Source organism: Polyergus mexicanus, unplaced genomic scaffold, assembly GCF_030449975.1.
Source record: "Polyergus mexicanus isolate NDT 795.1 unplaced genomic scaffold, iyPolMexi1.0 SCAF_10, whole genome shotgun sequence".
Lineage (NCBI taxonomy): Eukaryota > Metazoa > Arthropoda > Insecta > Hymenoptera > Formicidae > Polyergus > Polyergus mexicanus.
In genome coordinates, this window is record NW_027223330.1 from 8,998 (window position 1) to 35,000 (window position 26,003).

General features: G+C 37.9%; 4 protein-coding genes across 14 annotated transcripts; 2 read left to right on the plus strand and 2 right to left on the minus strand.

Annotated features, from left to right (window-relative positions):
- Window positions 1–394: 394 nt before the first annotated feature.
- Window positions 395–13,324, plus strand: Not1 (CCR4-NOT transcription complex subunit 1). 2 transcript variants are annotated; one of them, XM_070302390.1, is made up of 19 exons: window positions 395–1,091; window positions 1,835–2,047; window positions 2,139–2,573; window positions 3,053–3,349; window positions 3,807–4,750; window positions 4,850–5,003; window positions 5,143–6,141; window positions 6,219–6,551; window positions 6,793–6,906; window positions 6,996–7,244; window positions 7,336–7,638; window positions 7,874–8,116; window positions 8,824–9,240; window positions 9,386–9,649; window positions 9,746–9,966; window positions 10,051–10,257; window positions 10,721–10,847; window positions 11,220–12,748; window positions 12,862–13,324. In XM_070302390.1, the coding sequence occupies exons 1-19, from the start codon at window positions 990–992 to the stop codon at window positions 12,935–12,937; spliced, it is 7,227 nt and encodes a 2,408-aa protein (XP_070158491.1). In that variant the 5' UTR covers window positions 395–989; the 3' UTR covers window positions 12,938–13,324. The 2 variants fall into 2 exon arrangements, with proteins under 2 accessions (XP_070158491.1, XP_070158492.1); XM_070302391.1 differs by having other exon boundaries at window positions 10,721–10,841.
- A 116-nt stretch (window positions 13,325–13,440) lies between these two features.
- Window positions 13,441–18,970, minus strand: LOC138936842 (pyruvate dehydrogenase phosphatase regulatory subunit, mitochondrial). 8 transcript variants are annotated; one of them, XM_070302595.1, is made up of 15 exons: window positions 18,815–18,970; window positions 18,021–18,236; window positions 17,666–17,878; window positions 17,433–17,596; window positions 17,170–17,333; window positions 16,894–17,077; window positions 16,474–16,679; window positions 16,082–16,397; window positions 15,829–15,992; window positions 15,593–15,741; window positions 15,119–15,326; window positions 14,963–15,052; window positions 14,626–14,805; window positions 14,337–14,537; window positions 13,441–14,221 (listed from the first exon to the last, which is right to left on the minus strand). In XM_070302595.1, exons 1-15 carry the CDS (start codon window positions 18,823–18,825, stop codon window positions 14,012–14,014), a joined length of 2,676 nt encoding a protein of 891 aa, XP_070158696.1. In that variant the 5' UTR covers window positions 18,826–18,970; the 3' UTR covers window positions 13,441–14,011. The 8 variants fall into 8 exon arrangements, with proteins under 8 accessions (XP_070158696.1, XP_070158695.1, XP_070158694.1 ...); XM_070302593.1 differs by having other exon boundaries at window positions 13,442–14,221; window positions 18,021–18,330; window positions 18,556–18,970; XM_070302591.1 differs by having other exon boundaries at window positions 13,442–14,221; window positions 18,021–18,330; window positions 18,398–18,970.
- An 851-nt stretch (window positions 18,971–19,821) lies between these two features.
- Window positions 19,822–22,396, minus strand: Park (E3 ubiquitin-protein ligase parkin). 2 transcript variants are annotated; one of them, XM_070302868.1, is made up of 8 exons: window positions 22,180–22,396; window positions 21,886–22,093; window positions 21,428–21,791; window positions 21,144–21,339; window positions 20,911–21,063; window positions 20,454–20,579; window positions 20,293–20,377; window positions 19,822–20,078 (listed from the first exon to the last, which is right to left on the minus strand). In XM_070302868.1, the coding sequence occupies exons 1-8, from the start codon at window positions 22,393–22,395 to the stop codon at window positions 19,969–19,971; spliced, it is 1,458 nt and encodes a 485-aa protein (XP_070158969.1). In that variant the 5' UTR covers window position 22,396; the 3' UTR covers window positions 19,822–19,968. The 2 variants fall into 2 exon arrangements, with proteins under 2 accessions (XP_070158969.1, XP_070158970.1); XM_070302869.1 differs by having other exon boundaries at window positions 22,212–22,299.
- Window positions 22,397–23,010: 614 nt separating this feature from the next.
- On the plus strand, window positions 23,011–25,493 carry Parvin (beta-parvin). Of its 2 annotated transcripts, none has more exons than XM_070302871.1 (5): window positions 23,011–23,525; window positions 23,818–24,081; window positions 24,186–24,580; window positions 24,748–24,955; window positions 25,043–25,493. In XM_070302871.1, exons 1-5 carry the CDS (start codon window positions 23,411–23,413, stop codon window positions 25,117–25,119), a joined length of 1,059 nt encoding a protein of 352 aa, XP_070158972.1. In that variant the 5' UTR covers window positions 23,011–23,410; the 3' UTR covers window positions 25,120–25,493. The 2 variants fall into 2 exon arrangements, with proteins under 2 accessions (XP_070158972.1, XP_070158971.1); XM_070302870.1 differs by having other exon boundaries at window positions 23,016–23,525; window positions 24,712–24,955; window positions 25,043–25,489.
- The last annotated feature ends 510 nt before the right edge of the window (window positions 25,494–26,003 follow it).

The window sequence follows — 26,003 nt, forward strand, 5'->3', positions numbered from 1 at the left end:
AGTCGTTAGTCTGATCGCCAACAAAAAAAAAAAAAAAAAAATTGAAATGTAATATAGGCAGCGGTCGAGAAGACGCTAGAGATGCTTCCAAGAATTGCATTTGCCAATCAGATTTAAGAAATCTTTACTCTTTGTGTCCTGATTGGTCGATCGAACTCTTCGAAGCATTTCTAGTGTCTTTTCGACCGCAGCCATAATATAGGCTGCTGTCGAGAAGACGACGACGCTAGAGATTCTTCGAAGCATTTCATTAACCATTCGGAATTAAGAAATCTTTACTCTTTTTATCCTGATTGGTCGATCAAACGCTTCGAAGCATTTATAGCGTCTTCCCGACCGCAGCCATAGTAACGTTGAACGCCATATTGCTTTTCAGCATTTCGTGGATCGTTCTTGTGTCTATATATAAGTGAGAGAGAGCGCGTCGCATCGTTTTAATTTATACGTAGACCGTTCGGAACACGAGTGCGCATCTTGTACGAGAATTTTGTATACCCTTATCTCGCCGTTTTTCTTATATCATCGTCATGGACGAATCTGACCGTGAAGAGATGGGATACGGGCAGCTACGATATACGGCGCAATGCGAACAATTGTGACTTTTATGTATACGATTTTGTGCGGCGACTATAATACACGCGACGATAGTGGTGTGAGACGTTAGTGGGGAAGAGAGAGAGAGATAGATAGATAGATAGATAGATAGATAGATAGATAGATAGATAGATAGATAGATAGAATAGAGATTGCTTCGAGAACAGTGTTACGTGTTTTTTTTTTTGTGAGCCTCGTCCGTGTTGTGCTCACGCCATGACGTTGCTGTGAAATCGTATCCCAATAATATCAATCCCGATGTTGGTCATAGGATTGTGCCAATGTAACTTTCATGCTTTTAACGAGGAAGCGAGAATCCGGGGCGGCGGCAATTCGTGGATACCGAAGAAAGCTTCAAACGCGTTTGAAGCTTTCGAGGTCGTATTCATGGAACTATGAACCTGGACTCGTTGTCTTTTACTTTGTCACAAATCAGTTATTTGGTTGCGAATTTGAGTAAGAAAAATTACGAGGAAAGCTGTCGAGAGATATCGGTTGTAAGTATTATACATTATTTTCACGTTATTCGGTGAGAAGAAAAAAACCTGCCGTTCTCTCTACCTAAATAATCGTTTCTACGAATCCATTTCTTCTTTCTCCTCCCCTCCTTCCCCTTTCCTATCCCTCTTTTCTCTCGCGCCACGGCCGTTCTACGCCAACTTCCGTTCCCCACCCCTTTCCCTTCTTTGTCGACCTTTACTTTTTGTGAGACGCAAACGTAATACACATGTTCGTTTAACTTTCCTCTGCGCTTTCTCATAATTTTACCGATATACGGCACAATATCGATGCGTCGTAATAGCTTGTGTTCGTCAACTCGCACGCGTTTTCACGCAACGTCTCGCAGGTATTTTGAGACCGATTTTGTCCTGCTCGATTAATACTTATACATTTATTTACTTTCTTTGCAAATACATTGTTTTCAAATGGTTTCTTCTCTTATGCTCGTCGACGTGGTATGTTTACTTCCGTTTTCTATCTTAACCTCGTCTTAAACCAGCTTCTTTCGAGCTCTCTCGTCCAAGAACACGACATGTACATCCGGTTCTTTATCGAGATTTTTCGAAATTATAATTTTAATACGAAAATATATGTTATTTATAACGCATTGGACGCGTGAAATTTTCACATGTGTAACAAAAATACATATGTTAAAAGAATGCTGTGATGTATTATTGTTAAAGTTGTTGAAGATCCAAGATCTTTGAATAATTGTGCTTTAATTCTGATCCTTCGATAGTTGGTGCAGTGGCACGGTCTGGAAGCGGATCGACATTTCTTGCGCTGTCTGATTTCGTGCGTTGACTTTTTCAAGAGTGAGCTGTCAGAGTCGAGCGCGAAAGATTATTTCCAAGCAAAGTTGCTGAAACAAGAGTGCAACAGTTTATTGAGCAAACCTTCTTTTATATCTAATCTGTGCTTTGCTATAGATAATCCTTTACATCATCAAAAGGTATTTATGCGCCATTATATATTACTGTTATTGAGAATGGATTTTACAAGACGGTGTATATATGCTAATCCTATTGTATATTTCCTTTCAGACGTTGAATCCCTCTTCAAAGTTTTTTGTCGATTTAAAAAAAACTCTCGGCTTAACCTTGGTGCAGGAAGTTGCATTTGCGATTGCGTTACAGCATTCGGAAAACACAGAAATCCGTTTGTTAGCTTTAGAGCATACTCGGAAGCAATTGCCTGAATTAATAAAAAATTATATAAACTCCGAGACGAGCAACAAACATCACGAGGGTGGTTTGCACGATTCTTTGCCTCAAGTCCTTCAATTGATACTCGGCCAAGTTTTTCATACCAACAATCCTTATAATTTATCCATCGAGGCGAAAGAAAAATTTCTTCAAAACCTTCGGCGCGATTTTCCCCGTGAACTGGTACCAGTGGTGTTAGCACCATTCCTGTATCCAGGAGACGGGGAAACACCACAGTTCAAGATCGAGTTCAACATGGCTGTCAATCAAATGGTAAATTAGTATTTATTTATCATCCATAATTTACATTATTTTATTTATCGTTATAATATTTGCATTAATAACATGGATTTACAAAAATTTCTTTTTGTCGAGTAACTCTAATCGGAATAGGTATTTCTTATAGATTTTCTGCCACAGAAAACAATGCCGCTGTCCAAATTGTTCCATCGTGTCAGCTTTTACAATTATTTTGAATTCTAAGATGAGAGAAATTAGCGACTTTTTATTTTAAAATTTAAAATAACTTTAAAACCTAACGTGATGGAACAATTTGGGTAGCGGCATTGTTTTCTGTGAAAATCTTAGAAAATCTATAAGAAATACCTACTCTGATTAGAGTTACGTGACAAAAACTTTTTTTTTTCGTCCATCTGTAATTTTTATTATTTTACTCATCGTCATATATTTATTTATCATCGATAAAAATTTACATTTACGCTGCAAAATATTTATATCCTTTTTTATTTCAGGATAACAATACTCTGGTGGAGTTAATTATGGAATTAGGATATAGCTTTACCAGTAGTGTGGACGAATGCCGATCGGCATTGACGGGTTTAGGCGCGAGGGAAATACCGCCGGCATGCGTTGCTCGCGTGTTGGCGCATATGGCACGCAGTTGTAGCAACCTCGACGATGCTGGCGGTTTACAATCATTTTGGGGTAATTCGGCCGCCTCGCAGGATTCGAATAAGGAAAAACCATCGGACAGTATCATTCCCACGACATGGAACGTGGAAGTATTTATTCAAACTTTAAAAGAAATGGTAAACTTTATGTCTCGTATATGTGTTTGTTATATAGCGTTTTATAGCGTTTCTTTTGGTTATGAAATCGCTTCTCGGAGACCGATGACTGCAATCTTATAAACTGTGCACAAACTTGTTTACTTTTCGGGAATTATTCTTCGGAAGGATACTTCGCCGAGAAGTGAAACAAAAATGGCAGCTAATGATGATCTTTCAACTCTCAGATAAGATTTAAACTCGCCCGCTTAAGAAATTGGGAGAGAGGCTAATGATTCGCGATCTTTACTACGGAAAATAAATTGATCTTATAATCGTGGAACGTCATCTCTATATTGCACATATGCGTGCTTTTATATGTGTCTTTGTTTTTGTTAAAATATAACAAACTTACTTTTAAATATATTTTCTATATTTATGATTTTTAAATTATATAAAAAATGCGTGTGGTTACAAATTTCATATGTTTATATTTCAGCAATCTACATTATCTTGGAACGATGTCGTAGTCAAGTTGGACCATGCAGAGTTTATTATCAAGGATAGGCAAGGTTTAAGCTTATTGATTACTGGTCTTAAATTAGGTCTCCAACATCAAGGATATCCGCCTGACATGTTTCCCGTCGAGCTATTCTATCGACACTGGGATAATGTAGAGGGTCAATTCTCTTTGATTCAACAGATTCTCAAGTGTCCAGATATATTTTGTTTCGCCGATTATCCATATCATTCGGTAACTGTCGATGTATTGAAGGCAGCTCCTGAGAGCGATAGCAAAGAAGGTCAAACGTGGCGATCGCTGAATATAGTCGAACTGCTTCTGCATATGGCAGAGAGAGGCTTATATAATTCTGTACAGGAAATATTTAAATGGCCGGTGCAACACTGTCCGGACGTGCTCGTCTTGGCGTTATTACAAATAAATCCGCCGCTCACGTTACTGAGACAGGAACTCTTTACCACATTATTGCCCATCTTTCTCGGCAATCATCCAAATTCTGCTGTGATACTGCATCATGCATGGCATGCCAATAACACTAAAATAAAGACGATTATAATGCATGCCATGGCGGATTGGTATACACGCGGTGATCATGATCAAACAAGATTGTCTCGAATTTTGGATGTTGCGCAAGATTTGAAAGCTCTTTCTGCCTTACTCAATTCGCAATCTTTTCCATTCGTCATTGATCTCGCTTGTTTGGCGTCCCGACGAGAGTATTTGAAACTGGAAAAATGGCTAACAGATAAAATCAGAGATCACGGAGAAGTTTTCGTTGCCGCGTGCGTCAAGTTCCTACAACGACGATGTCCTCAAGTCATGGGTCCTGGTATAAAGGAAGATCTTACAGTTCCCAAAGCGAGTCAGTTACCGCAGGAAACGCTCACTACAATATTGGCTTGTTTACAAGTTTGCGCTGGGTATGTTTTCTTTTGTATAATTTATCACTGTCTAATTTTCTTATGTGCTTATATCTTATAAATTATATCTGATTATTATTCTATTTTTGCATATTATAGGAGTGTCTCCCAAGAACTCTCGGAATTAATAATGACGATGGTGCAGAATTGCAGTCTAATGTTGAGTAAGAGCACTATGAACAGGCCACCACCGCCGGGAGTTTTGAGACATCGAGGATTAGAACCGTTTAATCCAGCAACTTTGGGAAGCCAGGTATTTTGGAGCTGACTTTTTTCTCTAGCTATTATTTTGTTCGTGTTCTTCAGAGTTTCCTCCAAATTTTTTTCATTATTTATTTTGTGCTATTTAAGATCATACGTATGACTATGTACGTTGATGTTATTTTCCACAGTTATTTTCCTCGAAGCAAGTAGATCCCCTTGGGAATCTTAGTTCGAGTCTCGCTACTATGGGTCTTGGCACGGGTCTCGGACCTCCGAGTAGTTCCGCGTTTAATTTGCCCGGCGCTCTAGGACCTCTAGTTTCGGCACCTGGCTCTCCTTCGCGACTCATGGGACCCTCTCCGAGCCCGTTCTCCATATTGCCCTTATCCTCGCAACTACACTCGGGTCCAGTTGGTACTCAAGGACCGTCCGTACTTCCTGGTGGTACGATAGGCGGATTGGGACGTCTCGGACCGCCGACCGGCATCGAGAAAGCGAGAATTCCGGAAACCTCGAATCTATTTCCGGACATGGGTCAAAATGTATCCAAAGAGGTCGAGGACGAGGCAAACAGCTATTTTCAACGTATATACAATCATCCGCCACACCCGACTTTGTCGATCGACGAGGTGCTCGATATGTTAAAAAAATTTCAAGATTCCGGTATTAGACGGGAGAGAGAGGTGTTTAATTGTATGTTGCGAAATTTATTCGAGGAGTATAGATTTTTCCCGCAATATCCGGAGAAAGAACTGCAGATAACGGCGCAATTGTTCGGTGGAATTATCGAGAGAGGACTCGTCAATAGTTACATGACTCTCGGATTGGCGCTAAGATTTGTCCTCGACGCGCTCAAAAAACCGGAGGCTAGCAAAATGTACTATTTCGGCATAACGGCCTTGGATCGATTCAAGAGCCGTTTGAAAGATTACCAAACATATTGCGAACATGTTAGAACGATTCCGCATTTCAACGAATTTCCGCAGCATCTGATAGAGTATATAGAATACGGATTGCAAGGACAGGAGCCACCGTCGAGACCTCAAGGCCCAGTTCTTCCGAAAACTTTGGCGGCTATCTTGGCTCCGGTCACGACTCCTTATAAGACCATGACTACGACTACCGTCACAACCAGCACTACACAAGCGAAACCGTCCACGACTCCGACTGCATCTCTTTCGGCCAGAGTAAGTTCAATAAACAAAATTTCTCGATATCTTTTTGGTCTCAAAAATCTCATTCCATGACACGCTTTCTGTCGCAGCCCTCTATGCCTTCGGTCGCTAATGCAACTAATATCGATACGTTGCTCGTGGCGACAGATAAAGAGGAAAAAATCACGACGCCGCCAGAAGCTTTGCAGGATAAAACGGCTTTCATTTTCAATAATCTCAGTCAATTGAATCTGCAACAGAAATGCGACGAAATTCGCGAGATTGTCACGGAGGAATATTGGCCGTGGATGGCGCAATATCTAGTAATGAAACGTGCCAGTATAGAGTTGAATTTTCATGCCCTATACTCGAATTTTTTGGATTGTATAAAATTACCTGAGGTGAATAAAATGGTCACGAGAGAGACATTTCGAAATATCAAGGTAGGTAGTGGAGTGATATATTCTCTAGTAATTTTGTAGTAATAGCAGTAGTTGGTAGTAAATAAATGAGTGGATCTCTACGAAAAATTCTAGCTCATTATTATTTCATTGTATCAATGTAACTGGTTGTATTCGAATTAAGGAAAATTAAGAACGTGTCTTTTTTATAGTGTATGAATAGTTGAGAAAAACTTCGTGAATTTTTCTTGTAAATGTTTATATAAATTTTATTTTTTCTTAGGTTCTCTTACGAAGCGATAAGGGAATAGCTAATTTCTCGGATCGGTCGCTATTAAAGAATTTAGGACATTGGCTCGGAATGTTAACACTCGGCAGGAATAAGCCTATTTTGCAGGTATATCATTATCAGTGCAAACGCCATGTGTATTATAATGTCGTCATTATGTATTGTATAAATGTTATCGAATTTTGATTATCTAACAGATAGACATAGATTTAAAAAGTTTACTCGTTGAAGCATATCACAAAGGGCAACAAGAACTACTTTATGTAGTGCCCTTTGTCGCGAAAGTACTTGAGAGTTGTGCGAAAAGTCGTGTCTTTCGTCCACCCAATCCCTGGACTATGGCGATTATGAATGTTCTAGCTGAGCTACATCAGGAACCTGATCTGAAATTAAATTTAAAGTTTGAGATAGAAGTACTTTGCAAGAATCTGAGCATTGATGTCGGGGTAAGAGTGTCATGTATTTGATTCTACAGCAGTATATAATTTGATTCGATTTTATATATAAAAATTAAAATCGGCTTTTCGCTCTGCATAGGAACTGAAACCAATCATTTATCTGAAAGATCCGGAAAAATTGCGTAATTTAGAATATCAGTTATCGCATCCGAACAAGAAATCGGAAACTACTAGCAATCAACAACAATCTCAGGGGCCTATAGAGGAATTGGTCGGAGCTACAACGAGCGGCGGCGCCGTCATCAATCCTCAATCCGCGCCACCCGCGAATACAACACCCTCGTTGCCGACCGGCGGCGCGCCTGAACCACGATTCAATTATATGGATATATCTGTAACAGGCATTGCCAATATATCGCAGCACATTACTATTAACAATCAAGTATGAAAAAGCTTGTTTTATTGATGTTTTTATTATCGCTTCTCTCTCTCTCTCTCTCTCTCTCTCTCTCTCTCTTTCTCTCTCTTCTTCATCCTTTTCTCTTCTCTCGACAAAAAGTATTTCTTCTCAAATTACCTTTCATAATTGACATACGATTTAAAAATCGCACATATTACAAATTATACCCATATCTGTAAGATTGAATACTATTTTATTATGGATATATTGATTTCAGTTGCCCCTATTCCAAACACATCCTCATCTGAAGCAGTTTATTCGCCCAGCAGTCGAAAGAGCGATTCAAGAATGGATTCATCCTGTTGTCGATAGATCTATCAAGATAGCTCTTACAACTAGCGAGCAGATAGTGAAGAAAGATTTCGCGTTGGATCCGGAAGAACTGCGGATACGGACGGCTGGACGTAACATGGTGCGCAATTTAACCGCTGGCATGGCTATGATCACGTGTCGCGATCAAGTAAGTCTACGCAGAGTATTACAAAAATTACTATAGCAAAGGACTTTGGAAAAACTTAAGCGACTTTAAAAAAATTATTTAATATGACAAATATATAAGAAATATATAGTTGAAATCTTGTGGAATAATTGAAGAACGAATAATTTCAAATTTAAATTTACAAGTCGGTAAACTTAAAAACTTTAATAAAATTAAGAAACTTTTGTTCGAGCTTTTTACATATACAGGATGTCCGGTAAAGATTGCGTCAACGCTCGTGAGCAGGTAGAACACGGTAAGCTGAATAGAAAAATTCTGTAATATTTTTTTCTATAACACTTAATAAAGAAGTTATTATCGAATAATGTCTGCCAATCAGCTCCGATCTTTAGCCGCGCGCCTGGTGGTGTGCGTGAGCGCTCGCTCCGTCGCTACGACGATGCACATTACCAGGCGGGCGGCTCACCGACGCGCGTCCGGCTAAAAGTCGGCGCTGATTGACCAGACTTTACTCAATAATATCTCCTTTATTAAGCGTTATAGAAAAAAATATTACAGGACTTTTCTATTCAGTTTACTGTGCTCTACCCTCTCACGAGCGTTGGCACAATCTTTACCGGACACCCTGTATATCTAGTAATACACAAGACATATAATTACATGTTAATGCTTAAACCAAATAAACTGTGCGACGATATCGAATTAATCTTTTATCCCTTCGCGCATAGATTCTGGCATCCATCAGCACGAATTTAAAACAAGCCTTGCTCACGGCATTGATCGGTACGACTCCACAGCAAAAGGAGCTTGCCGAACAAGCGGCGAATGTAGTTGCCGCTGATAACATGGAACTCGCCTGCGCATTTGTACAAAAGACTGCTATCGAGAAAGCGATACCTGAGATGGACAAGCGGCTACTAAGCGAGATGGAATTGCGAAAAATTGCTCGGCAAGAAGGCCGACGATACTGCGATCCTCTCGCCAAATATCAAGCCGAGCGGATGCCAGAGCAAATCCGATTGAAAGTCGGTGGTGTGACGCCACAACAGATGGCCGTTTATGAAGAATTTGCCAGAAATATTCCAGGATTTCTACCACTCTCCGAACGGGATACACAAGTACTCTTCATGCCGAAACCTATCAATGTAAGAACTATTCATGTTTTTTGCGTGTTTTGTAAAACAAAAACAACAAAAAAAAACATGTAATCGAAAGATTTGTGAGATTAAGTCTCTCGCTCCTGTGCATCTTTTCTCATTTCTTTCTTCCTTTTAACTTTATATTTTAAAGGAGACTCCCGTCGCGACGTTCACACCTAATTCGGCCGTGGCAGTCGCTACGGCGCAACAAGTAGCGGCTTACGCGGCGGCTGTTAGCAATGACGAGGTGGGCGCTATGCTGGAAAAACTAGCCGCGGAAGCGGAAGTTCTATTGGCTGCTGTGGGACCTGCGGCGCCTCCGTCGCAGCATGCTACCTTTCATAACCTTCTGGAAACGATCATTCTGACCAGAAGATCAAGAGATGCCGGTGCCGCTATGACATTATTAAAGAAAGTTAGTTTACTCGATACACACGTATAAACTTATGATATTCAATCGGTCAAGTCGTGGCGTAAAACGAGACTCATTGGCGACTTGTGGCTGTTCTAGGCTATCGAAGGTTTGGTGGATGGGCTAGTCTTCACTAACAATGTCATGGATTCGGAGGGTCTTTTACAACGCTACCGAGAATTAAACTTGCGGATCTTGAAATGTCTTCAGGATCCACGTGCGTACGGTATGCAATGGACCAATAAGCACGTGACTCGTTGTCTAACCGAGTACAGAGAAGAATTTCGATATAATTTTGAAGCCATAGATTATCTTATAAGGTATGATCTCAAATTACACTCATATGATATTTGAAAGATATTCAGGAAAGACTCTAATTAATTATGGACTCTATTACTTTGCAGGTCTCATTTGATCAGTCTTCCACAATTCGACGTAGCTCTAGCGCAAGCTATGGAGGCAGGAAGCGCCATGGCAACAGCATTCGCTATGCAATTGGTTCAGCTTTATTTGATTGACGAGAGACAAGCGACTCATGTTACCGAGACTGACTTATTTCATACAATTGAAATATTGGCTCGAATGGCACATCACAGAACACCACCGGAAGGGTATACTGCTATAAACATTAACTTTCAAAAAAACAGAACATTTGATAACTACAATATATAAAATGATAGGCTCTGTTTTCGTTTAAACCAAACTTATCTATGTTCTTTTTTTAATATAGATATCAATCTCTTTAGATATCATCACATTTTTTTCCTTCTTATTCCTTTTTATTCTCTTTTATATTTGCTTTAATTATTTTCCTTATTATCAAAGATAGGATATTTTAAGTGAGCAAAGTGCTCATTCGCACGCGTGCATTTTTAGCCCGTTACCCTTTCGGATAGTATTTACAAACGCTATCTTAAAATAAAATAAAAAAAAAATCGGATCCTATATTCTTGATATTACATTCCAAAATATTTCTTTAATTGCTAAATTATAATACTAAATTGGAAACAAAGTCATCATAACATTGTGTTTGCATTTTGTATTCAAACATGCATGAAATTTATATCATTTCAGAATCTTACTCTTTAGATTAACGAGTTTAGTAGATTCACTGCGTGCCAATCACGATTCTGGTGTACTGGTGGACAGAGCTCCAGCAGGACCTACGGCACACATTCATTCTGGAATCCTGCAGGTGAGAGTAAGTAGATTGCCCAGATTATTCAATCCAAATAGATTATTGTCAACAGTGATATTTCGTACTTCGCGTTAACGAAATTATCGGTATCTTATTTATTAAAAAATATCACGTGTAATGGCGTATAATGACGTAACAAACTAAATAAACATTTGCATGAATACTGCAGCTTCCGATTATTCGAAATATTGTATATAGAATCTATCTTTGTAATCTCTAGTCTTTAGCAACAATATAATCTTTTTTTCATGATTTATGAGAGACCGATAATCATTATTAACGAAGATTACAGAATATCTCCATCTTTATCTTTTTTTATGCATCGTATATACGATCATGATTAATGTACGTCGTACGTCCGCGATTGTCTTACAGGCTCGCGATTTTGATGATCCACCGGGACTAATGGAAAAGACGGAGTATCTGTTGCGCGAATGGGTGCAGATGCATCACAGTCCGCAGCACGCACGTGATCCTACCAAAGCCTTCAGCATATTTGTGCATCAGATGAACATACATGGAATTCTCAAAACCGACGATCTAATTACGAGATTTTTCAAGCTAAGCACTCAGATGTGTGTCGATCTCTGCTATCGCGCTCTCTCGGAAACCGCGACAGCTCCCTCGATCATGCGTGCGAAGTGCTTTCATTCGTTGGACGCGTTTGTACGTTTGGTGGCACTCTTAGTGAAGCATTCGGGCGACGCCACCAACACCCACACCAAGATCAATCTCTTGAACAAAGTGCTCGGTATCGTTGCCGGAGTGCTGCTACAAGATCACGAGATACGCGGCACCGATTTCCAGCAATTGCCATATCACAGAATCTTCATCATGCTCTTCCTGGAGCTGTGCGCGCCGGAACCAGTACTGGAGGCTGTCAACTTTCAAGTATTGACAGCCTTCTGTCACACCTTGCATATTCTACGTCCGGCGAAGGCATCCGGCTTCTGTTACGCCTGGCTGGAGTTGGTCTCTCATCGAGTTTTCATAGGACGTATGCTCGCCATTACACCACAGCAAAAATGCTGGGGTATGTATGCGCAACTTCTTATTGATTTATTCAAGTACCTCGCGCCCTATCTTCGTAATGCGGAGCTCGCGAAACCCGTGACAAGCCTTTATAAGGGCACACTGCGAGTGTTGCTGGTACTGTTGCACGACTTCCCCGAGTTTCTCTGCGACTATCACTACGGATTTTGCGATGTAATACCGCCGAACTGCATACAAATGAGAAATCTGATATTGAGTGCTTTCCCAAGAAACATGCGGCTGCCCGATCCGTTTACGCCGAATCTAAAGGTCGACATGCTTCAAGAAATAGCGCACGCCCCGCGTGTTCTCACCAATTTCGCGTCCACAATACAGCCGTTGACCTTCAAGAAAGAACTCGACTCTTATTTAAAAGCTCGCGCGCCGGTCACCTTTCTGTCCGAGTTGCGCAGCAATCTGCAAGTATCGCAAGAGGCCGGCGTACGTTACAACATTCAGTTAATGAATGCTCTGGTGCTTTACGTGGGTACGCAGGCAATAGCATTTATTCGCAGCAAGGGCCACGCTCCCAATATGTCCACCATCGCGCACTCCGCACACATGGACATCTTCCAGAATCTGGCGGTCGATCTCGACACCGAGGGTCGTTACTTGTTCCTGAACGCCATTGCGAACCAGCTGCGGTATCCCAACAGTCATACGCATTATTTCAGCTGTACGCTTCTCTACCTGTTCGCTGAAGCGAACACGGAAGCGATACAAGAGCAGATCACTAGAGTTCTCCTCGAAAGACTGATTGTTAACAGACCACATCCATGGGGTCTTCTCATCACCTTCATCGAATTGATCAAGAATCCGACTTATAAATTCTGGTCGCACGAGTTTGTACATTGCGCACCGGAGATTGAAAAGTGAGTCATAGTTTCTCTAATTTAAAGATTTTGAATACCGAAATTGCAACAATTGCACTCGCGAGTAATAATTTCTTTTTTTCTTTCAAATTTGATGTTCATGATTGTTTCAGATTGTTCGAATCCGTAGCGAGATCGTGTATGGTCCAGAAACAGGTGCCTACCGCGGAGACAGAAATCCCGGAGTGATAGACCGTTTCACTTTACACGATCGTTATGTGTACAGTAAGATGAGAATCAATAATGACAGAGTATTGCTTGTAAAAAGTTGTTGATGAATGCGGATAAATGTATACTATTGAGTTTAATTTCTCGTGATGGATAGATATCGTACGCGAGTGTGTATTGATTCATATAGCGTGTAAGCGAGACAATTATTGCGTTAATATTTTAATAAAAAAAAAACTTTGATTATATAGAAAAAAAAAGAGAGAAAGAGGAAGGAAAAGCCCCTCATACACCTCATAAATGTGTCTTTCGAGCAATGTATTTCACACTATGTGTTACACACACACACACACACACACACACACACACACACACACACACACACACACATATATATATATATATATATATATATATATATATATATATGCATATATATATATACACACACACACACACACACACACACACATACGTGTGTGTGTGTGTTGTGAACACAAAACGCAAAGATGTCAGTATATATACAATACATAATAAAGCGTATCGTGATGAAATAAGAGTTCACGCAAATAACAAATGGTGTGTTCAGCAAATGCAATTACAATAGACATTTCTCGGTGCGTGCATGTACGATTAATTATGATTGTGTTTTCGAGTGAATACATGATACATACACAGAGAAATAGCATGTTGCGCAATGTGAGATGAATATTTATAGGAGGAATATACATTTTAGAAGGAACAATATTGTTTATATATAAGTGTATACACGATACATTTCAAAACCTGTGACATATAGTCTAAAATACTAGTATACATGTGTGATTTTTTCAAGAATTAGAGTAGATACGCAACGAGAGAGAGAGAGAGAGAGAGAGAGAGAGAGAGAGAGAGAGAGAGAGAGAGAGTTGGATAACGGACCCAATTTATTTACACGATCCTCTGTCCCAAAGAATCTCTACTATGATCTTTAGATCTCTTGATGTAGTGATATTTACGAGCGATTATTCGCATTATTAAACAGTTTTATTAAATCTTTTGCTATATACAATACATCGTTTGTACACATATTTGAGACATTTATCGTTTTACGGATTACAAAGATTGCTGATCGCGCGTAGCGTGATAAGCGTCTCTCTCTTTATCGGGGAACTTGGTCGGTAGATTCGGGCTGTGCAAGTGACACTTTGCGGGATACATGATACCCGCGACGTTCACCTCGTAATCGCCCGATAACACGTATTCATTCGTCACTTCTTGCGGCTGACCTTTCGAGTCTAAATTTTGCACGAATCCAAGACATACCTGTCAACATTTGAGGAAAAAAATGTTAATAACTGTTGTTATTAAAAATTCAACATTTTTTGAATTTTTTTATTTTGAAAAAAAAAGGATAAAAAGGAAAGAAAACTTGATTTACTTGTTTTTTAAAAGTAAATCCGTAACCCGTGGTCGTTGTCATCCCGCAATATTTTCCGTTTCGATAAATAGGCTCACCGCCCCAGCTCCAAGTATCGAACTCGGGATCGTGATCGTTTAATAATAATTGCACATATTTGCGCTTGACTCCTTGTTCGCGCTGTCTCAGAAGAGCGTGTCTGCCGATAAAGTCGACTCCTTTCTACGAAATACAAAGATTTTATCAAATTAAGAGTTTATACAACGGTTTTTTTTTTTTTTTTTTTTTTTTTTTTTTTTTTTTTATCTACATCGAATTTCACTCTCCATGATCTTCCACATTCCAAAGGAGTGGTGAAGGTATCCAAGTCTTGCCCCCAAAATGCGTAGAACTTTTCGACGCGTAAAGCCCTCGTTGCGTAATAACCAGCATGTTTCACCCCATACTTTACTCCGGCCTCTATAAGCCTTGTATAAACGTGCAGGGCAAACTGAAATTATAAAATGTAGAATTTCGCGTAAACTTGCTTTAATATAAGTCAGAAGGAAAAAAACTGTTTTTCTTTTGACAGAAAAATTAATTAGCTTAAAAAAGAGCAAAGCTTATATTAGTGATTAATTAGAGAGTTCTCTCTTGGATTGTACTACTTCGTTTGGAATATACAGAACGTAGCCAAGTTCTCCGGTATGCGTTAGATTCATCGTACGAATGCCATTGGCAAGTCCAACATCCAATTCCTAATTAAAATGACGAATACACAAGTTAAATTATTTTTAAATTTTTTACTTTGAAGTTTATATTACCTTAAATGTAAAGAATGGAAAATTTTTTGGATTTAAATCTACGTCTGTCAATTCGGTTAATAGTTTTCTGGTAGCCGGTCCCATTATGCAAATTGCGGTATATGCCGATGTAACATCAGATACGGCAACAGAACCGTCCGCCGGCAAATACCGATGGATCCAGTTTTTGCAACGTGTTTGTTGTATAGTCGGGGCGATCATCATATAACTAAAATCCAGAGTTTCCAAATATATTCGTATATTCATTTTTCTTATGCATAAGAAAAATCTGCGTTATTGACAATATAACGGAAAGCGATCATTATGTTCTAAAATTTCAACATTTTTCTCGAAAATAAACCTTTGCATTATATAGAAGAAAATTTATTTTACATCTTCGATTTATTTCTTCATAAGAATCATCACACGATTCTCAATTGTATCATCAATAACAAGTAGCTCGTACGCGATACGAATTTATTCGTTGCAACTTACTGATTCGGTGCGATTCGCGCTAAACTACAATCGTTTTCATAACCGCCCTGATAATTCTGCATACCAGTATGGATAATACTTCCCACGGGTACATCAACGTCATTCGAACACAAGTACTGCAACAAATCTACGACTTCCATGTCGTTCGACTATCGAATATAAAAATTATAAAATACATGATGAGAATACATCGCAAGTTTATCAATTAAAGTACGCAAGTGTCTTTAAATAATTACCCATAAGTCGATCTTCGTGAAGGAGGAATAGTCACTCAGACCGATCGCTTCTCTGCAAGCGGCGTATTCTTGCGCGACTGCGTCGAACCAAGGAGGCTTACCAAAGGTATTCGTGTAAGCTATTTTATATCTTTGAAAACCGTCGGGGAATTCCAGGTCTGTATCTTAATATGCGCAATATGTAGAAAAAGAATATTGATTTTTATAAAGTAACGATCATGTAATATATGAAAATCTCACGATTGAGTATTACCGCAGTCGTCGTCCGATTGGAACCACGACGGTCTCTCGTAACCCATGACCTGACCGAAGACGGCGCCCGCATCTCTGAGCTTCGGATAGATCGGCGACATTCTCAGGTTCCTTCCGGTTTTGAATTCGAGATGCGGATACTGCAGCGCGTAATGCATTCCGGGCACCTCTCGCACTCGATCTCGTAAAAACTTGCGATTGTTGTGCAGTCCGAGGAAACGCGAGACGTCTAATTCGTACATATCTAACGAGGTCGATCCATTGACTATCAATTCCGCCGTAGCACGACCGACTCCACCGGCAGCAGATATTCCGACCTTTGAAGAAAAAAAAAAGACCATCATCGGGAAGCCAATGTGAACGACTCGATGAGCTAATAATAATTTAACTAACTGTTTTCATTCCGGCAGCGATGTAATAGTTACGTATTTCCGGAGCCTCTCCTACGATCCATCTGCAATCCGGGGAGAACGCTTCGGGCCCGTTGCAGAGTCTCTCCAGGACTGCGTTTCCCAAGCTAGGGATTCGATGTAACATCTGTTCCAGCAAAGTGTGAAAGTGATCCCAATCTTCTGGTAAAAATCGCTTATCTGTGCTTTCTAAAAAAAAAAAAATAAATAAATAAATAAATAAATAAATAATGAAATTTTTTGGTCAGATACTGATGATTACATAAAGAATATACTTGTTGCTAAAAAGTCTAAATAAAGTAAGTTTGTATGTTAATTTTTATGACATTAACTTAGAGAATAAAATAATTAACTGTTTAAATATAATTTCTAATATAGCAGAGAATGTAAATTTACATCTAACCGGGAATCACGCCATCCTCAAATGCTGGTTTCGCGACTGGCTCGAAACCGCCGGCTAACAATCGCCCGTTGTTCTCTCGAAAATAGATATATCCATCTAAGTCTCGTATAACCGGTGTCATCGGATCTAAATTAGCAATAGGTTTAGTATGTAAATAATAATGTTCTACTGGATGAAGAGGTACCTGTGCGTAAAATATAAGTACAATACATTATTTTTTATTAACAAAAATTTGTCTTTACTTTTTTTATATTTAAATTACACAGGGGTCCCGACCTTCACATATGGCTCGCTTAATTTACCCACATTCCGTGCCCAAAATCCAGCGCAATTTACAAAATGTTGGCACGCTATGGCACCGAGTGTTGTCTCCACTGCTTTTACTTGGCCACTCTGATTAATAACTTTAGTGACTGCACAATTCTCAAATACTGTAACACCTGAATTAATTAGATTAATTTAAAAAGCAATTCATAGTAATACTTGTATGTCTTTGTAAAGATCTCAATGTATGAATTTTTTACTTTTAGACACAATACCTCTTTGTTTTGCTTCTTGAATCAGTGTCAAACAAATCTGATACGGATCACCAACACCATCTTTCGGAATCCATAATCCTCCAACTAGATCGTCAATGTTCAATAATGGACATAGATCCTGAATTTCTTCCGGGGAAACCAAGTGGCATTCGATATCACGCGACCTTAATAAAATTAAAATATAAAATCGTATTCTGTAGTGTAGTAATTATCATATCTGCTCAAATATTTACACAGATTGTGCCTTCATTCTCCTGAACGAGATCATACGATCTCTCGTTCGTGCCAAAGAAAGACTGCCGCATTGCTTCCAGCCTGTCGAGAGATCTTTCTTCTCCAATTCCTTATATAGGGCAATACTATCTTGAGCAAGTTTTACTTGCGCTAGACTAGGCTTGAAGGCTCCTACTAATCCAGAAGTATGCCATGTCGTTCCACCTCCCAATCTAAAGACAAATATATATATATATATATATATATATATATATATATATATATAAGAAAAATAAAAATATACATTGATTTTTTCCTAAATCTTTTTATTCAAAAGAGGTGTAAAATATATAATTGAAGAGAAAAATGATTCACCTGCCGCTTTCTACTAAAACAGTCTCAGATCCTAATCCTAAAAGAGATAAGTGATATGCCACAGCACCACCCATAACTCCACCTCCACATATGACAACTCGCGCTTCTTTAGGAAGTACATATTCCGAGTTTTCCGTTGTTACATTAGCGAGTTTCGTGACTACTTCCGCCGTTTGATGATTACGAGATAGAACTCTGCTCTTCTGCGACGCGCATCTATTGCACAACAATTTGGACTGTTTCCACATTTTAATTTATTAAGGTTGAAAAAAATTGCTGTCTCTAATATTATTCTATCATTCTTCTCGAGCTACAAAAAAGAAATACGATAAATACACCCACGCAATTCTTGCGCAGCCAAATATATCTTATCGTACGTTTGATGTTTTTAATCGGTGATCCCAATCACAACAATTGATCTGTTCTTTATAACTGGCTGCACTAGTTCAGAGCTTATCTTTTTCCTTCCAATGGGGAGAGAAAAACATGAACTCTGAACCCTCTAATGCAGCCAGTTCAGCTATAAAGAACAGACCCAATATTATAGAGAGGTTATAGCTCGACTAATTGCGACATGTCCACAATTAACACTTCTTCTTCTTCCTCTTTTTCTTCTTTCTTATCGTAGGCACATCCGATCTAATTGAATCGGTATAATCCGGCCGAAAACAGGTTGGAAGTGATAAATGAAAAAATTCCTCTAAAGGAGATGAAAAAACTCAAAAATAAAGTCTAAAGGATACACGCGTAACGTGTCCGTTCCCGTCCGTGGGTGGCAACGGACTTTCACACACAATTTACACATTTGTATACATCCTCGTTGTCTCTCTGCATCTGCATTTGAAATCAGTCAAGTGTCCTGTCAAGTGTTATATATTTCTGCGTTGGAGGTTGGAAAGAAAGCAAAGAATCCGAACCATAGACATAGTATATCTAGACCGAGTGTTGAGGAGAAAAGGACATACTCTGTTTCGTGCTCCTTGCATTCTCACTCACTCGCACGTAGCATGACGAAAGAGGGCGCTATGCTCTGTGCAAGCGAGAGAGAACGCAAGGGGCACGAAACAGATTATGTCTTTTTCTATGTGCATCTTTACTTCCACTCTTTAAAAAAAAGGCAAACGCTCGATCTAGATATACTATGTCTATGATCCGAACACAGAACGCAGAAAATGCAAGCGAAACAAACAAATATAACATTCGCGTGGCGTTGACAAGGCCTATTGCACAATACAAAAGTACAGACAATAGAAACAGGAAATAGAAATTATCCACCAATAGGAATAGGGAATAATATCTATTCCCTACTCCTATTGGTGGATAATTTCTATTCCCTGTTTCTATTACCTGTATCTTTGCATTGTACGATAGGCTTAACACTCAACAAATCTAGTTTACACAGATATACCTTGAGCGTTTTCCAGCAAGGTACACAGATGATACAGCGTACTACTATATTATCACATGATTGGCTGTCAAATGAAGAAATTTAAAATTCTGTGTTTGATAGCCAATCGCGTGATAATGTGTAGTACATTGTGTTATGTGTGTACCTTACTGGAAAACACCTTTTAATATATACTAAGTATTGTCCAATCACAGCCGTTCCATTCTTTAAAGGAATGATTACGATTGATCAATGTAATATTTAGTACGTATTAAAGTATAGCGGTTTAAATGAGGCCTATATCAAATCGATCAATCTTATATAAAAACACGATTCAGTATTTAAATTTAAAAAAATGCGATAATATATATATATATATATATATATATATATTATTATTATTTATTACTTTTATTGCAAAATATATAGTATATCCTATTATCCAACAGATTTTTTTTTTCCATAATGTTCGTGTGTGTGTGTGTGTGTGTGTAAACTTTCAAGCTATCATACATGTTATGATTATATATATAAACTGACATAAAATTTTCTTCTAATGTATTATCCAAACCAATGATTGCCCATACATTCTCTAGTCCATTCCGTTTGACACACCCAGCACCAGTGGTAATCACATCCTGCTCTTGTGCACACCATATGCATGCAGCCACCTGTAAATAAACGATTTATGTTTGTAAATATATGAAAAATAGCGAGATGTAGTCCTAAAAAAGAAAACTAGAAAATATCTATATATCTTTTAAAACAATATTTTAAGAATATTGTATGTATTTCGTCATATTTGAATAAATTTATCGGATAAGATTTGTATCCAAAGTCCAGTTATGTATTTGAACGAAAAATTAAATTCTAATTCGGACGTACCATCTCTTTCAGTAGGAGTTCTGCATTTTGGACAAGGTTTCGTAGATATTTGTATTGTCTTTTTACTAGCTTCGTCCCATTTAGCCTGGAAAAAAAAAAAAAAAAAATGCAACTTGATTTCTAAGAAAAAAGCCGTGCTTTTGATGCACAATTAAACCAACTTGATCAGCTTTGAAAGGATCCACTGAATAATATTTAGAAGAAAAGACACTTGTAGATGCATCCGACATTTGCGATTCGCATTCTCCTACATGATATCCTTGTAAACAGATTCTACAAAAAACATACTGAAAAAAATGATCAGATTAAATTAAAAAATTACACACGACAATAGGCTGATTATCAATGAGTACAATTCATCGATGTATGTGATAGTCATATAATTAATAATCGAGTAAAAAAACAGCAGTTTCAAAATAATCAGATACTGATAATTAAAAAAGCTATTTAATATTACAATTGAGGAAAACATAAATAAAATTTGTGGATTTATATTATAAGACATTATAAACACGTAGGAAGAAACGCATTATTTCTGATATAGCTTACACAATTATTAATCGAGATAAATTTTCTTCAAAAAAAGAGTTCTTTTTCTGCCTAAAGAGAGTTACTTACACCGCATCCACCGATGCACTGGATTCTGCGACATTCTGTATTATCTCCCATAGAAAGTGGTATAATACCCATTCCGCAATCTGGTCTTGGACACAAAAGACCACCAGCGCGTAAAACATGTTCTTCCGTACTAAATCTCTGATATCTCTCGTACTATATATAACATATAAAATACATCATAATAAATTAGAGAAAGTCGAGTTGAAATATGAGAGTAGTTTATTGTTACAGACCTGTTCTATGCCAAGAAGATGAAAATGATGTACCTCACGAATAAAAGAATTGGGACATCTAGCAGGACATGCTATAGTATAATATTCCTCATCAAATTCAAATCGTCGCTCATGTAAAAGTATCGTACAATATTCACAAAAGCAATCGAGACAAGTTACGTGTCCAGCTTCACACGGAAATACTAATACAGTCTCTCTAAAGCAGATAATATACTAGCATTAATAAGCTCTATAAATTGTATGTTATATGTCATCAAGTAGTATTTATATACATTGCCAAGTACCTGACATCTGTGCACGCCAAACAAGGAATATTTCTTAAATTTGGCTTTACGAGATAAAGCGGTACGGCTTCGTCGTTTTCTCCTAGACTAGGATGTTTTGCGCATTTAAAATAAAAATGTGCATAAGAAACTTGAGACTCTGTATCTTCCCTAAACATACTTGTGGTTACAGGACAAAAATCACTCTCGCAGTTTACAGTTATCCTTCTTGGTTGCAATACATCTGGCCAGCATTGAGGATCTCTATCGACAGTGACAGCACCACTACCACATTTTGCACATTTGACCCTTAATTTACCCGCTGTCACATTTTTACATGGCGCTGAACAATATACGTAAAAATGTGCTCGATTTTCTTGCTGCTCTATCAACAATGATAATATAGAGGAAACGAATTAATCTCTAATATTTATTGTTATTTAAATTAATTATTTGATTAAATCAATGTCTGTTACAACCTTCTAGGGATAAATTTTGATCAGACTCATCCAAAGGTAAATCCATAAGCGTCTCATTCATAGGTTTGCTCCCAGCACTGTCATTCAAATCGGATACTTCAGATACTTCAGATTCTTCTATAAGATTTGTGGTATTCTTCTCTCTATCAAGCATTTTATGGGGCATTCGTACTGCATGCAAGATACTTTGTTGACCTAAATCGCATTCCTACAATGTTACAATATTGTAATTGGATACACGAATGTCTGCAAAACTATCCATGTGTATGTGTGTATATACGCAAGCAAGCTCACCTCTATTATAATTGAATTATGCAGTTCTTTACCTGCAAATATAATTTTAATGTTTTCCGGCGCTATCCCCATCTGAGGCGCAACAATTTCCTTCAAATTCTTTATATCCCATTTCGGATCTAATTCGACAGAGAGTGTGCTCCCTGTATTTGTTTTAATATATATGCTCAAAGAATTCGATATCTTTCGTTTACCGAACGACAACAATTGCAACATTCTGAAAAATGCGTTTTTCACTAAATTAAACCAAAAGCTCATAATTCGTATAGCGCTAATGCGAGTCGATCAACTTGATAAAGTTCACTATTGCCGGAACGACTATTTAATTGATTAATTGTGCCAGTGCCAGTGCCAGTGCCAGTGCCAGTGCCCGTGCCCGTGCCCGTGAGTGAAGTTTAGATTTTGGATTCGTGATATCAGAGAAATATTCGCACTGAACTATTGTATATAGTATGGCTGCGGTCAGGAAGACGCTAGAAATGCTTCGAGGCGTTGCATTAACCAATCAGAATAAAGAAATGTTTATTCTTTGTGTTCTGATTGGTCAACCAAACGCTTCGAAGCATTTCTAGCGTCTTCTCGACCGCAGCCTATATACTATATTGGAACGCGCACGGCTCTGCTGATTAGCTGATTAGCGGCCAGAAATGTGGGACTGCGAGAATTGTCGCTTTTCAGACCTGTTCTTGTCTATCGACGAACTACGTCGAACACGTGACCAGATGTACTATCCGTTCTAAAACCATTATCATAGTTTGATGTGCAGTTTTTTTAAGAGATACACTTTACCATTTTTCATATTAATTTTAATTCTCTGCTTCTTAACATTTTCAACTATCTTCTAGCATAGGAATAAATATTTGCGTGGTATCAAAAATCGCGTGTAATTTGATGCGATTGCGTGACAGGACGATGTTTTCAGTCATGGTACTTAATGGTAAAAAGAGACAGCTCTGAAAAGCTGCAGCCATAGACTGCTATAGACATTTGTATATCTAGACGTCTAGACCGAGCGTTTGCCTTTATTTAAGCTAGATATACTATGGGCGCGTTAACGACTCAACGATCGCAATGCTCGCGAGTATCATCTGTCTTTGTTCAACTTTCGATGAACAACAAGAATAAAATGATATCGTGAGCGTCGCGGTCGTTAAGTGGAACGCACCCTACACTCACATATACGGGAGACGAGAGACGAGAGCGGAGAGCGCCCTCAATAAAATATTCAATAATGGCGTCTCCTCGGCCGAAGTCACCACGAACTCCGATCACAAAGAAAGAGGACAAGGAGGAGAGCTTTTGGGATAAAATCGGAACGCTCGGACGGAAGAAACGTATTAAGGAAGGTACCCTTAGCTTTCGTTATATTCGAGTGTATGTATATATATATATATATATATATATATATATATGACGCGAAATTTATTCACAAACTTCGTTACATTGCTGTTCAACGAAACATATATCCTTATATGGAGCGAGACGAATTGAATCTGTTTGCGAACAATAAATTTTTTATTTCAATACATATCTTCTTAAACTGATATATTGTAATTGAATTTTATTCGATTACTTTTTAAATATTCGAGATTAAGAAATACTCTTCAAAACTATATAACAACTATATGACATTTTAAGTCCAAGATGTCCAGGAAGAAGGAAAATATGCGATTGATTCACCTGGATACGCTGCTAATCCCGATATGCCGCCAGAGGAGTATGCTCTTGACGAGAACGAGGAACGTTCCATGATAGAACCGAAATCTTTGGAAGATCCCAAATTACAGGAATTGATATCCGTTTTAATCGAATGGATCAATGATGAATTGGCTGATCAGCGAATTATTGTAAAGGATATCGTTGAAGATCTTTACGATGGACAAGTGCTGCAAAAACTTTTAGGTATACGAATGCGTACAGTTCGAAATGTAGGAAAAATTTCAAAAGATTTTCTTTGTAACAGAATAAAAGCAATCGCAACCTTTGTTTATTTGTATAAAATATAGAAAAATTGACCGGAGAGAAACTCGATGTACCTGAAGTAACTCAATCCGAGGAAGGACAGAAACAAAAACTCACTGTTGTCTTGTCCGCCGCTAATCGGGTATTAGGCCGATATCCGCCTTACAAATGGAGCGTCGAATCTGTACATTCGAAGAATATCGTCGCAATTTTGCATCTACTAGTTAGCCTAGCTCGGCTATTTCGCGCTCCCGTTAGATTACCAGAAAGAGTTACCGCAGAAGTAGTTGTGGTACGTAAAAAGGATGGCCAGCTTATACACAGAACGGTGAGAGAAGAATTAACGACAACGTATGACGATTTGGGTATGCGTTGCGAACGCGACGCATTCGATACTCTTTTCGATCACGCACCCGATAAATTGGCTGTTGTGAAGAAAGTAAGCTTATAAATTAGCCCTTCGTGTTGTGATTTTTGTCAATTTCTTTCTTTGCATTTTTGTAATTATACTGTATATTGATTTTAGTTTAGTTATTAATCTTCTTTTTTTTTTTTTTTTTATTTTTATAGTCTTTGGTAACATTCGTAAATAAACACTTAAGCAAGGTACATTTGGAGGTGACTGATTTGGATACTCAATTCCACGACGGTGTCTTCCTGACTCTGCTACTTGGTCTTTTAGAAGGCTTTTTTGTCCCATTAGGTAGCTTTCATTTGACACCAAAGACCGTTGATCAGAAAGTTCATAACGTTTCATTTGCATTTGATATTATGCAAGACATTGGACTACCGAAACCTAAAGCTCGTCCTGAAGGTTTGTAATTTCTAACCGCACGAATAATGGAAAAATTTGATTAATATTTTTCTGATTTTTAAATTTCTTAAATTGCTTCTATTACAGATATCGTAAATTTGGATCTGAAATCTATCCTTCGCGTATTATACAATCTCTTCACAAAATATAAGGGGATAAATTAATAAAAGATATGTGTGTTGTATTCGATTTGGGAGTTTTATAAACCATACCTTATTAAGGTTAATAATATAATTATACATGCTAACAATTGCGATATGAATGCCATTAAAGAGTTATTTATACTGTGTTTAATGTAGATTTTTAATTGTACTTTCTACACTTTAACATATTATTTTCTTATTTTCTCCATCCTCTAAGATACGATGAAATTATTACATGTAAATATTATATATTTGTTTTAATCGAACAAACAAAGTAAATAGATAAAACTAAAACAAAATATACACATTGTAAATCTCGTAATAACGTGCCTTTAATATATTTGTATATTTGTAATGTACTATATTTTATAAATAATATTTATCGCACACATATAATTTTTAATTCTATCGATGCTTTTGTATATAAACTGTATATATAATATACAGTTTTTAATAATAAAGATTTTAACTATATATTATATATTGTCTTTTGTATACATGTACAAGTCTACTCTGCTTACAAAATATGCGAAAGAACAATTACATACGATCAATCTCTAAAATGTAATAAATTGTATTTTTTATCGTATACAAGATGGAAAAAGAATATGATAAAAGATTGAAGTATATAAAAATTGTTATAAAATAGAAAGTAATCTGAAATAAAAAAATATTACTAAAATTAATTCGACATTAATGTGTGAATGTAACGTGATTGTTGACTGTTTACGGAATTGTGTCAACACGAGCATCGTACCTGCCGCCGTCGCTCCTAACTCCAAGACGATCGATCGGGCAGACATACGTAATAGCTGTCTCTATTGTCTTTCATTTTGTTGGACGAAAGTGCATTTTGCGTTCGTGCACGAGACGCAATTCGATACGGATTATTGTCGATATGAATA